Raw genomic sequence first — 13,182 nt, 5'->3', positions numbered from 1 at the left:
GGATATCCTCCGTGTCTACCAGCCTAAATGGCGACATTTCCACAGCAAGCAGCCCGTTTAGCATTTGGCCCTGTGGGTGGGTGGCTGGGAACTTTCGATTTCATTCCAAGACCTGTGGCAGGGACACCTGGATGCTGGGCTGGGATAATGATTTGGAAGTCCCTGATGATGGTAAGTTAGAATGTGTAAGGATGGGTGCAGGGCAGGAAGCATCTGTGCCAGTGTCATGGACAGGGGACAGTGTCACCCGATGGCACCAATCGGGTATCCAGATGTTCTGCCCACCGAGTTGGGTTATTAGGTGACATGTGCCTGATCATGCTGGTGATGGTAGATTTTTAGTGGTCAGTCCCCTGCTGTTCTTGGCATGGCACAAGTTGCAAATTGCCACTTTGTCTCTGAATTCTCTTTTTTAAAAAAAAGTCCCAGACTGAGGAACACCCAACTCTTTGATGGAGAAATTCGGGACTGTCAGTGCTCTGCGGAAGAGTTGCCCGCCTTCTCCAGCTGGTCACTCCATTGCCTCTTTCTGTCTGTTTTGGTGCTCTCGATCTCTCCCCCTCAGCGCTGCTGGCCTCTCTCTTCATGCCTGCTTTCCAGGTTGGGTTGGTGACTACTTCATCCTCCACGCACCGCACACTGGTCCTCCTGACTTGTTGACTTAACAACAAGAATTAGCGGAAACTCTGTCTCTGTCTCCTCATCATCTTCTCCTTATCTCAGATTTGCCTTTCCCCACCGTCATGTTCTTGTGACCATGGCTGCTCTAAGTTTTTTGCATCGCTAACCAGCATGTCCTCCTCTTCCTGTTGGAGCATGCATGTTGAGAATACACAATCAAAAAATGTTGTGGTAAAGAGCTCCTCATCTCATAGCGTGGGATCATTAGTCTCCTGGGACTCAACATGGGAGGATTAAAGGATCCAGACTTTAGGCTGATGAGACTGGACCATGTGGAAGACTAGGTGGTGCTGCTAAGCCTGCTGGAAGCATAATCTGCTATCTATCCGACCACCTGTTCACACTGCTCTGGCTTCAGAAGTGGTGTACCGATTCTCCCTACAAAGTGGGACAGGAAGCTATGTGACGTTGATGGGCGTGTTTCTTGTGCTCCAGCAACAGTCATAGTCGCACCTGACCCACTCTGCGTGCACCATCATCCGCACTTCCCCATCCCTTAACGCACGCCTTACGCATTTCGTAATTGCTAGGTCTCTTGAAACCAAGTTTATTTTTAATAAAAGAAAAAAACAGAACACAGAAGTGTATGGATAACGATCAAATTCAATTCAGATAAATGTTTCAATACTTTTTTTCAGTTTTAGAGATCACAGAAATGTTCACAGACCACATAACACTGTATGTCTGAGAAATAAAAGCCTACAAAATTCTGGAAGATGAATTTAATTAAAAATGTATCTTTAAAGCCTATAGAACTACTGGGAGGAAAAAAATTTTTTACCATCTACAGTAAAATGTCTACTCATCACTTTGGATAACTCTACAGATCTTCCCCATAGACACCTCACAGGTTGCCGTAATGAAATAAATTTAGAGATTTGATAGAAAAAGAAAAGCTTCCTATTAGCATTGGAATACAAAAAAACATGAATGATATTCTTTAAAAATTACCCAATTTTCCTAAATTGACAACGTAATCAAAAGCGTAATTTAGAATTTAACAGCTTTCTTCTACCACAGCCTAGAAATGTCTGGGTTGGGGGTTTTGCTTCTTTTTTTTTTTTTTCTTTTTTTCCCCGAGCCATCTGTAGGGCTTTATGATCTCGCATTTCCCATCTAAGTGTCTGCAGATGTGCTTTTTATCAAAGCAGGCCTACTATTAAATTATAACCGTTTATTGAGGAGGTTTTCAAGTCACAGAACAGATGGATCGGGCCGCCACTCGTGTTTTAATTTCGCATTCAGATTACATTGGCAGAGGGTTTGACTCGGTAACGGTCGTAAAAATTCACGGTTCGACGTAGATTCATCAAAATATTTTCAAACCCTCCTCCCAATGAATAAAGCGGCCTATTGAGGATATTTCGAAAGACATTGAGGATGATAGATGGCCCATCCCTATGGCTGCCCCTAAGAAGAAAAAAAAAGTACTGTATGGGAAAAAATTGGCTTTATTCTAAGAAATCTTCATAATTTGGATGGTATGTTCCCAAGAACCCCTGACATCAGGCCCACAATTATTTATTTGCCCCTGTTGGCAGCTTCTCTTCTCTTCCTTGGTTCCAATCTCCCCAACATTCAGTCCGTATGCAGAAAACATAATTGCCATCGGCCAAATAAAATCTTATTGCAATTTAGTGCAGCCAATAAAAATGTATAAAATGTATAAGGAAACAATTATGGTAAAAGGTGACAATTCTGGGATAAGGAAACTAAGTGACACGATGGCACTGATTCCGATACCTGGAAAATAAAACAAATTGACAGCTTACCAAAATTTTTTTTATATTGCAGTAGACAAGAAGGGAGGCCAGTTCTATATTTTCACCATACCCATTTTTGAGCGGCACTGATCTGTAACCTGAAAATATATTACAATTACAATCACGATTTGTGCAATTTTTTTTTTAAGCCTGTTGTTCAGAAGAATCCTTCCCCAAAATAAATTTGCAATAAATTTAGAAAATAATTTTTTTTATTGATATGTATCAAATATTTATCTCTTTTATGCCTTTTTTTTCTAATCCGTGTTTTCGTTTGGACTGGAAATAGTCAAGTCAGTCCCACCCACCTAAAGCTAAAACTCAGGTTGTTTTTGTGCTTTTTTTTTTTTGCCTTATTGAGTTGATTCGGAGCTAGTTGTGGTCGTATTTACAGCCAGCCCTAGTTGTATAATTTAAAGGGAATCTCTCAGTAGGTTTTTGCTATTTAATCTGAGAGTAGCATGATGTAGGGGTACAGATACTGATTCCAGAGATATGTCACTTGCTCAGCATTTTGCTGTAGTTTCAATGCAATCAGTGTTTTGCCAGCAGGAGATTATCACAAGAGGACACATGCAAGGAAGTCCAGCTAATGTGTAACCCCGCCCACACCACTGATTGGCAAATTCCTGTACAAACTGCCAATCAGTGGTGTGGGCGGGGTTATACACAGCTCCGCGTTCCCAGCTTTGCTGAGAGAAAAACAGAGATTTTATCAAAAAAGCATCCAGCAGCCCAGTAAGTGACATATTGCTGGAATCAGGCTCTTTGTCTCTACGTCATGCTGCTCTTGGATTACTCGACAAAACCTGCTGACAGATTCCCTTAAAGTAAATGGATATGAAATCAAATTGTGCTCTTGACTCTTATAAAGATTTACTTGGCAAAAAATGTAAAAAAACAACTGATTAAACTATAACTGTGAAAGCACTGTTATATGGTATATATACGTACTGTATATATAATATATATCCTATATACATACCTGTTTTTAGTCCTATTAAAGGAAATGTACTCTGTGCCAAGAAGTTGGGATCACTGAACATGTCTTCTTCATACACCACAAACCTCAGGAACGCCAGGTCGGGTTCATGGATCTCAAACAAGGCTTGCTGCTGAACGGCGGTCCACACTGGGTTTAAGCCATTGTCATCTAGACATTAAATTTCATAAATAATCTCTGGGTGTAAATGAAGCTCGGTGTAATTCCCTGCATGGCAAGGAATGGTACAGGAAAGTGGACACAGCGCTTCACTAGTGCTGCAATCCCCTTCATTTCCAGAATTGGTGACAGATGTCTGCCGGTGGTAATGCTAGCGATATGACGTCACTTTATTGGAAAATATGGTATAATATTATCGTTCGCCAATTGCATGTTGTTGCTCTAGAGTATATGAACACCTTTTTAGATTTTTTTGTATTTTATATTCGTCCTTACTTTTAATAAAATTGCATTGCATTTCAGTGTGCAATCTTCATTCTTTCCTTCGCTTTCGGACCCCCAGATATGTAACCTGTAGCCTAATACAAGTGTAAGACTTTTCTCCCTAGTGAGTGTCCCAGTAATATAGATATACACAATAATCAATAAGCATCTATTACTGGCTGAGAGCATATTAAATGATCTAAAAAAACTCTCCCAATATCACAAAAGATCTAGAGGAGCATCACTCCCAAGGAAACGTATCAGATACTAGCGAATTAAAGGAATGTAGATACTCAAATATAAAAAAGTCAATTTTATTTAAAGATACAAAAAATATTAGTTACCTCCCCTTTGAGAAAGCCATCGTGCGAAACGCGCGTCAGGGGTAGCGGAAAGGAAACACACAGACCGTGACCAACTATGGGTAAGTCTTTATTAGGTGGTGGCCACTGGCTATATTAATCTATGGATATGTATTGTACGGAGAGGGCGGGGTTCCCTCTGTGACTCTTTACCTTATACCAAGCATATCGCATCATATTACTAGACTCACCCAGGTCAGATTCGGTAGTGTGCCCTATCTCTCAGTGTACTGGTTGTTTTTCCTCCTGTCCGCATGCTGGAATTTGTTATGTATTCTGTCATGCTGTTGTATTTTATCTACACAATATATTTTTTGTATCTTTAAATAAAATTGACTTCTTTTTTATATTTGTCCCAGTAATATAGGCTGGATGGCACCTGTGTGTATCTATTAGCTTATATGCCAGCCCAGCTAATATCCAGCACTTGTAACCTTTCCATGAGTTTTCCCTCCTGATCTGTAGCCTGTTTTCTCTGCCCTCACTGAGGATGTAGATGCCCCCCTCTCCATTTTGCAGAGATCTGTGTATGACTCCCTATCCCTCACTGATGCTATCTCTAAAACTGAGAGAAGGGACGGAGAGAGTTGGGACTGCATTTAAAAGTGCAATCTGCCTTATTTTATTCATTTTCAGACCACCTAGTATGTAGCCTAATACAAGCTTCAGATTTTTATTTTTAGGGAGTGTCTTTCACAGTAATATAGGCGGATGGGATCTATGTATTAGCTCATATGTCATCACAGTTTCTATCCTCCACTTGTGTCCTCGCCATGTGTTTTCTGCAGCCTTTTTCTCTGCCCTCACTGAGACTGTAAATGCTTCCCCACTCTCTACTCTGTAAAAATCTGTGTACAACTCCTTTTTTCTCCCTACTGCTATCTCTAAGGCCGACGTCACACTGGGGAGTTTTCCAGACATATGAGCGCAGAAAATACACCCGTAAAATACGCATAACACACGGCCCAATGATTCCCTATGTCCCAGCTCCTATCAGCCGTATTTTACTGATCCGTATTATACGGTCTTGTACGGCCGTACAAAATCGCAGCATGCTGCGTTTGTCACCGCATTGCACAAAAAAATCGCCAATGAAAGTCTATGGGGGCGAGAAAAACACGGATTACACACGGACCAGCAGTGTGACCTGCGAGAAATACGCATCGGTGTTAGAGAGAAAAGCCGGTAATTCAATTGCCGGCTTTTCATTTCTCCTTCCCAAACCCGACAGGATATGAGACATGGTTTACATACAGTAAACCATCTCATATCCCTTTTTTTTTGCATATTCCACACTACTAATGTTAGTAGTGTGTATGTGCAAAATTTTGGCACTGTAGCTGCTAAAAAAAAGGGTTAAATGGCGGAAATAATTGGCGTGGGCTCCCGCGCAATTTTCTCCACCAGAGTGGTAAAGCCAGTGACTGAGGGCAGATATTAATAGCCAGGAGAGGCTATTTTTTCACAGAACGAGGGTCTTCAGCTGGATTAAGAGAATAATAAAATATTACAACAACCTGTGTCTTTATTTCATTAAAGGACTTTGTAATAATAATGGATAGGTGTCATAATTGACGCCTCTCCATTATTAACCTGGCTCAATGTCACCTTACAATAGCAAGGTGACTTTAACCCTTCAAAGGAAATTGAAAAAATAGAAAGAAGCACTCACCATCTGAAGGATCTCTCAGTCTTTATTGTGGCATAAAAGATTAGCAAGGTCTTACGGGAGAACGGAGGTGTCACGAGACGACGGCCGTTTCGCGCTGTGCGCTTCTACAGGTCTAGACCCGTAGAAGCGCACAGCGCGAAACGGCCGTCGTCTCGTGACACCTCCGTTCTCCCGTAAGACCTTGCTAATCTTTTATGCCACAATAAAGACTGAGAGATCCTTCAGATGGTGAGTGCTTCTTTCTATTTTTTCAATTTCCTTTGGACTGCAATGTTTTCTGAAAGCACCCAAATCCTTAGGACTGGCAGAGTTCACGCAGATTTAAGTTCACCAGGTGCCTGAAGTACACCGGTTGCTGGTGCGGTTTCTCTCTTTTTTCTACTGACTTTAACCCTTCATTACCCCATATCCCACTGCTACACGGGAGTGGGAAGAGAGTGGCCAAGTGCCAGAATAGGCGCATCTTCCAGATATGCCTTTTCTGGGGTGGCTGGGGGCAGATGTTTGAAGCCAGGGGGGGGCCAATAACCATGGACCCTCTCTAGGCTATTAATATCTGCCCTCAGTCACTGGCTTTACCACTCTGGCGGAGAAAATTGCACGGGAGCCCACGCCAATTTTTTCCGCCATTTAACCCTTTATTTTACAAGCTAGAGGGCCCACATTTTGAACATACACACTACTAACATTAGTAGTGTGGAATATGCAAAAAAAAAAGGGATATGAGATGGTTTACTGTATGTAAACCATGTCTCATATCATGTCGGGTTTGTGAAGGAGAAATGAAAAGCCGGCAATTGATTTACCGGTTTTTCACATATCTCGCGCTGAATTAAATATAAATACAGAATATATATATATATATATATATATATATATATATATATATATATATATATATGTGTCTCAATGACATATATATATATATATATATATATATATACTGTATATATGTTTTTACGAACATTTGAGCACATAAATCCATTAGATGTCGGTTTTGCAAGCCTGCGAGAAAATATCGCAGTACGGATGCCATACGGATTACATACGGATGATGCCATGCGCAAAACACGCTGACACACCCTGCCTACGGATGACATACGGATCACTATTTTGGGGACTTTTCTGCGTATTACGGCTGTAAAAAACGTATTTACATACGCTGAGTGTGACGCCGGCCTAATACTGGAGAGAAGGGAGGGAGAGAGAAAAGACAGCCTTCACACCCATCAGCAGAAGTCCTGATGGATTTGTATCTTTATTTGCAGATCACTAAACTAAACTAAAAAATATATATATATATTTTAATTAAGACTGCTTAGAAAGATGCCTAAATTAGAGTTTAGGAAGTAAAGGAGGTGTACAGACTTTTAAGAAAAGTCTCATACTCACTGACTACGCTGGTCCGGAACTTGTTGTTGTCGTATTCTCCTCCACATATCTCTACCTCTACGAATGGACAGGCAATACCACGGCCCGGCTTTGGCAGATGACGAGCTCCGATGACCTGAGAGAGTGAGCCACTCCTTATTTATCCTCCTTTTTAGCTTCATGTTACATCCAAACTTTGATTCGGTCAGCCATTATGCCCTAATTAATCTTTCTATTACCTTAATTGTTAAAACCATTTGTGCCCGTCTCTTGGAAACAGTTGGGTCATAAGCGTCTTGTCTCATACACTCTGGTTGTAAGATGTACCCACATCGGCCGTTGTGGGCGAACATGGAATTATTTATTTGCATGTATCGATCTGGAAATAGAGGAGAAGGCAAGAAATTATATTTCTGGGGGGAATAATGCTGGACAGGAAAAGTTAATTTGGACAAGAGCTTATTCCTCCAATTGATGCGGGTACAGTTCTCCTGAATCTGGCGTGTTTTGTTTTTGGTGTCCACTTCCTTGTAGATAAATCTATTATCCAAGTGGGTGTGGTCTTCAAGTGTCTGGATGTGTGTTCTCTAGGACTACGCCTACTTGGCTAAAACAATATATTTGTATACAGGGAAGAAAGAGGGGGCAGTATCTCAGGAACCGAAAAGTGCAAGAACATAAGAAGAACGTCTCCAGATTCAGGAGAACAGCGGCGTTTAAACCAGAATATTCACTTGTTATTTATTTAAAAAAAGAGAAAAGTTGGTACCTGGTGTCTGGTAGTTTAGAGCCACCATTTGGGCTCCGCATTGCCATAGGTGCAAAGGGTCATAGTTGGAGGAGTCGACTCGCGGTCCCTTGGGGTAGACCCGGGTTAAAGCTTTGCGGTTGTATCTCACAAGTTCACTGCCTTTCTGCCTTGAGATACTTTCTGCTTTATTTTCGACAAACGATCGTATTTCTCGAAAATCAGGTCTCTCTGTAAATACATATATATATATAAAAAAAAATAAGACCTTGATAATAAAAGTAGGAATTTGCAACCATATCTGTATGCAAAATTTATACCATACACTTGTCAATATGTACAGCTTAGCTAGGGTGACAACTACTGACTAGAGTGGATCGATTCACGGGACTCTGGTCCGGGTCAGTGGTACATGGCGGCTAGACGGGAGGCCCCCAAATCTCTTACCTTCTGTCGTCCCCGGCGTCGCTTTTGAATAGCCAGGGCTGGCGTGACGACATCTGTGCGTCTTGAGCAACGATGGTATTGCACCAGCCCTGACAAATCAAATGCCATACAAGGGATGCCAACAGATTCGTGGGCCGGATTCCCACCAATTGATCCACTCCTCTCTATTCCTGACACTTGGTTATTATCAGTTTCCTCCCCAGAGGAAGATATAACAGACATGTGGCTAAATATTATTTTTTTTAAGAACATGACCTTATCATTTAGTTAAGGTCCCATATGATAATTCAAAGAGTATGCACACTTTTGCAACTTTTTCATTGCCTTAAACATCTTACCGTTTGGGGTATACAGCTGCTATGCAGACTTATGTCTTCATTACATGTGCCCCTACTTTTTGAAGTGTGTGGGAGGCAACCTTTATTTCTTTTACTCATTTTATTTTATTATAGGGATTTTCCATTACTTTTTTTTTTAATAGACTAGAATGCTGAAAAATAATGAGACCACTGCAGCCAATCATTAGCTGGCGATGTGACGCATTAGTCACTCCTGCGGTGAGTGATTGGCAGCAGTCACATGCTGTATGACCAAACCAGGAAGCACAAACTATCCACATTCTGTTACATACATGTGACTGCTGCCAATCAGTTGCCGCAGAGGGGGCCAGGATGCGCTAGGATGTGATTTTTTTTTTTTAATTGACCCCTTTAATAAAAAAATCAGCCCCTTTAATGCTCTCTACCCAGATCCTATGGAACAGGGAGGAGTTTGTCAGAAGATGCCCATGCAGCTATACTTGTAGCTTTCTAATAATGCATCTAAAACACTAAAAATATAGAAGGTAATTGACGACGGTGCCTGGACAGTAACACAGAAATATGCTAATATCTTAATTTACATATTCATTTCCTAGAGTTTGAGGGGCACCTCAAACTAATGTCACCCGCACCTTTAGCTGTCATTGATGGAAAATATATATTTGCAACCTTCACCATGTGCTTAGGTGAACTTTCATAATTGCCAGCCCCCAGATTACTCATTACCAGACAGTTAAAATAATTGCATAATTAAATGAGTTATTTTAATTGGACCTGCTCGAGGCGGGAGAATGGAATATATTTATGTCGAGAAAGAAACAAGTTATTACGCTTGGGAAACTGTCACCGAGTCATAAATTAGGCAATGCCTTCTCCTGTAGAAAGTTCTGAACTACGCGCTATTAAACTCATTAGCCGAATCTCTCCTCGGTGCTGCGCTCCACAATAGATTTGTTGGCAACAATGCAGTTCTCATGTTTTGAATCTAAATTTCCCAAACTGTCCATTTATGAAAGTGCCAGCGATGAGCAACCAAAACAACCTAAAGTATGACCCTATGTAAGTTAAGTGATCAGATTACTTACAGGGACTGTAGGAGAGTCAAAAGCAATAAAAAAAGCAGTATCAGGGAATAGGTTGTGTCTGATGTTACAGCTCAGATCTACTCACGTTACGCTCATCTCAATATATTTCAGCTAATTAAAAATGACTTTTGAAAACCAATGTGGTAGCTAATAAAACGCAAAATACATCTAAAACATGAAAATTCAGTTCAAAGTACCTGCCACTTTTCTGAGTGATTGTCCACTGCCTGTTGGCAAGTGTAATCCACCAGTAATAGCAGAGATACTGAGAAACAGTTACAGGAAGTTGAGATGAGGGTTTTGCTACTCTACAGGAAGTGAGGGTGGGTTTTTGTGTTTGGACAGAAAGTGTGAGCAAGTCTTTATCTCGCTTCAGGAAGTAGGGGTGGTTCTTAGTCTCTCTATATCAAATAGGGATGGGTCTAACTCTACAGGAAGTGGGGGTGGGTTTTGTAACTAGTTGGAAGTGGGGGCTGGTTTTAGTCTCTACAGGAAGTGGGGGTGTATCTTTATTTCTCTACAGGAAGTGGGGGCAGGTCTTTGTCTTTCTGCAGGACACGGGGCAGGTCTTTGTATACAGGAAGTGGAGGAAAGTCTTTCTCTGCTGGAAGCATGGTGCAGTACTTTGTCTTTCTACAGGAAGTTGAGGCGTCTCTGTGTCTAAAAGGTAAAGATGGATTTTTGTCTTTCTTCAGGGAGTGAGGTTGGGTCCTTGTGACTCTACAGTACAGAAAGAGTGGGCACGTCTAACTCTACAGATAGTGGGGCAGGTCTTTCTAGCTAGCAGCAACAGTGGGCGGGTCTTAGTTTCTCCCTACAGGAAGTCTGAGCATGTCTTTTTTTCTCCAAAGGAAGTGGGGGCAGGTCTTTGTATTTCTACAGGAAGTGATAGCAGGTCTTTGTCTATACAGGAAGTGGAGGCAGGTCTGTGTCTTTGTACAGGTAGTGGGAGCAGGTCTTTGTCTCCCTACAGGAAGTGGAGGCAGGTCTTTGTACAGGAAGTGGGACCATGTCTTTGTCTCCCTACAGGAAGTGGAGGCAGGTCTGTGTCTTTGTACAGGAAGTGGGAGCAGGTCTTTGTCTCCCTACAGGAAGTGGAGGCAGGTCTTTGTACAGGAAGTGGGACCATGTCTTTGTCTCCCTACAGGAAGTGGAGGCAGGTCTGTGTCTTTGTACAGGAAGTGGGAGCAGGTCTTTGTCTCCCTACAGGAAGTGGAGGCAGGTCTTTGTACAGGAAGTGGGACCATGTCTTTGTCTCTCTACAAGAATTGAGAATGGATCTTTGTCTCTACAGGAAATGGGGGTGGATCTTTGTATCTCTACTCCTGCTTTCCTGATACAGGAAGTGACACAGGCTTTCAGAGCAGGCAGACTATTGGACAGTGGTAGGAGCAGTGCATGCTGGTAATGAAGGATGAAATGCCAAGCATACTTTAAATGTGGCTGTTCTGCAGTACCCATCACATCCTATAGGCAAAAGTGGCACTGTTTCTAAGAAAAATAAAACTGACACACCAGTCATTCTTTTCACATCCTTGAACTGTTTCTGGTGGTTTCTTTAGAAGACACTGAGTGCATCATCTCTAATTTAGAAGCTGTTGGGTCGTATCCTCATCGTTATTACTGTGATACATGACCAGCATCATAGGTGACTAACAGTTATTCCGGTTATATTCATTTAGATGAAGTTCATATAGGGATGAAAATACCTTTCAATAACTTCTAAAACTCTGCGGGAAAGTCTAAGAAGTAGTAATGGATTGCAGCTGCATTTCTTACATACAAAAATAACTACAGCTTTGCTATTTTTCAAAGGGAACCTATCAGCAATTTTATACCACCGAACACGACCGCCAGGCAGGCTCCTTTACAGAAAGCTAATGTTAAAGAGGATTTCCAGCTGTTGATATTTTATTTTTTTAAATGTAAAGTGAGGAACAAGGGTAATAAAAAAAGAAAAGAAGCTGTATTCACCCCAGGAACTGCTCCATGCTCCAGCGTTGTTGCTCCAACGATCTCTGTCAGACCAGGAGCGATAACATCTTCACCACCAGTCTCCTGACGCTGGAGCAAGTCAGGTGTTTAGTGATCCTGGCTTCATCACTTGTATTACAGCGGAGACCGCCAGAGAAGCAGCGCTGGAGGAGATTCTCGGTTCAGTATCAGTTCTTCTCCTCTTATCTTATCAGTGTGACTCCCCACTGTACATTTTTTAAATTAAAAAAAATTACTGGAAAACCTCTTTAATCTTCTGAAGCGCTGTAGTGCTAAAGGAAAAATGTAGTTTAGAAAAAAAAAAGGAATCTGGAGAATAGTTCTGAAGGGGAAAAACAGTCCATTGGGTGTTTTTTTTTTTGTTTTTTTTTTAATGGCTTCTCCTGGTCCAAATTGGCTTGACTGACTCTTTGTATTAGTAACCTAGAGAGAGAAGCCACCCAGTGGACTCTTTACCACGTACCTGGACTCTTCTTCAAGGGGGATGGGTCTTAGTGTCTCTACAGGAAATGGGGGCAGGTCTTAGTCTCTACAGGAAGGGGGTCAGGGTCAAGTCTTATTCTCTCTACAGGAAGTGGGAGGCAGGTCTTAGAACCGCCCCAACTTCCTGTAGAGAGACTAAGACCTGCCTCCACTTACTGTAGAGACATTTTCTCGCTACAGGAAGTGGGGGCTGGTCTCGCTCTCTATACCGAAAGTTGGGGCAGACCATTTTTCAAACTGTTTTCTCTGCTGCCTCTATGGAGTGAGCTGAACAATGGGCAGCATAAAACTTCTGTCAGCTTCCTTTTTAGTAGAATAAGTTACAAGGTTTCTTCAAAGTTTTCTGTTGTGTATAGAAAAAAAAAGTAGAAAACATCCATGAGAAAAATGTATTCATGTAACTTAATGGTATCATGACTAGGGTGAGGGATAATGGGTCTATGACCTTAACTGCACAGGGATCCAATCCTATTACCTGCGTTTCTTTAGAAATTCCATTGAACAACCTGTGAAGACCAGGGCTGGAGACTCAAACAAGGTCCAGCGCTATGGAGGAACAACTTCACAATACGTAGAGTATCAGCATTACCTAGATTGTCCTTGGCTTCGCTCGTCGGTTTGCAGTAAATCACCATTTCAGACAACTCTCTTGCAATAACCTGATTCTTCTCGCAAGTCCTGATGAAAAAGTCCTGTAGATGGGAACATGCGAGACAATTAGGTTAGCGTGACGAATGAGGAGCCAAATGGTACACTACCATGGAATTTATCACTGCCTCTTTAATTCACTCTTCTGAAGGATAGTAATGAACTATCAGAATGATAATGG

The 13,182-nt window shown here is 41.7% G+C and overlaps 1 protein-coding gene across 5 annotated transcripts in view; it reads right to left on the bottom strand.

Moving 5' to 3' along the window:
- The window catches only part of PLCG2 (phospholipase C gamma 2), a 182,677-nt gene that overhangs the window by 14,019 nt on the left and 155,476 nt on the right, over window positions 1-13,182 (bottom strand). For all 5 annotated transcript variants that reach the window (XM_077288594.1, XM_077288592.1, XM_077288593.1 and 2 more), the window contains exons 26-31: window positions 12,943-13,045; window positions 8,045-8,254; window positions 7,515-7,654; window positions 7,297-7,411; window positions 3,430-3,597; window positions 2,454-2,542 (exon numbers count right to left, since the gene is read on the bottom strand). In XM_077288594.1, coding sequence (XP_077144709.1) covers window positions 2,454-2,542; window positions 3,430-3,597; window positions 7,297-7,411; window positions 7,515-7,654; window positions 8,045-8,254; window positions 12,943-13,045 — 825 coding nt within the window. The remainder of the gene's footprint in view (window positions 1-2,453; window positions 2,543-3,429; window positions 3,598-7,296; window positions 7,412-7,514; window positions 7,655-8,044; window positions 8,255-12,942; window positions 13,046-13,182) is intronic.

Source organism: Ranitomeya variabilis, chromosome 2 (assembly GCF_051348905.1).
Source record: "Ranitomeya variabilis isolate aRanVar5 chromosome 2, aRanVar5.hap1, whole genome shotgun sequence".
Lineage (NCBI taxonomy): Eukaryota > Metazoa > Chordata > Amphibia > Anura > Dendrobatidae > Ranitomeya > Ranitomeya variabilis.
This window is presented reverse-complemented; position numbering and strand designations above follow the sequence as displayed.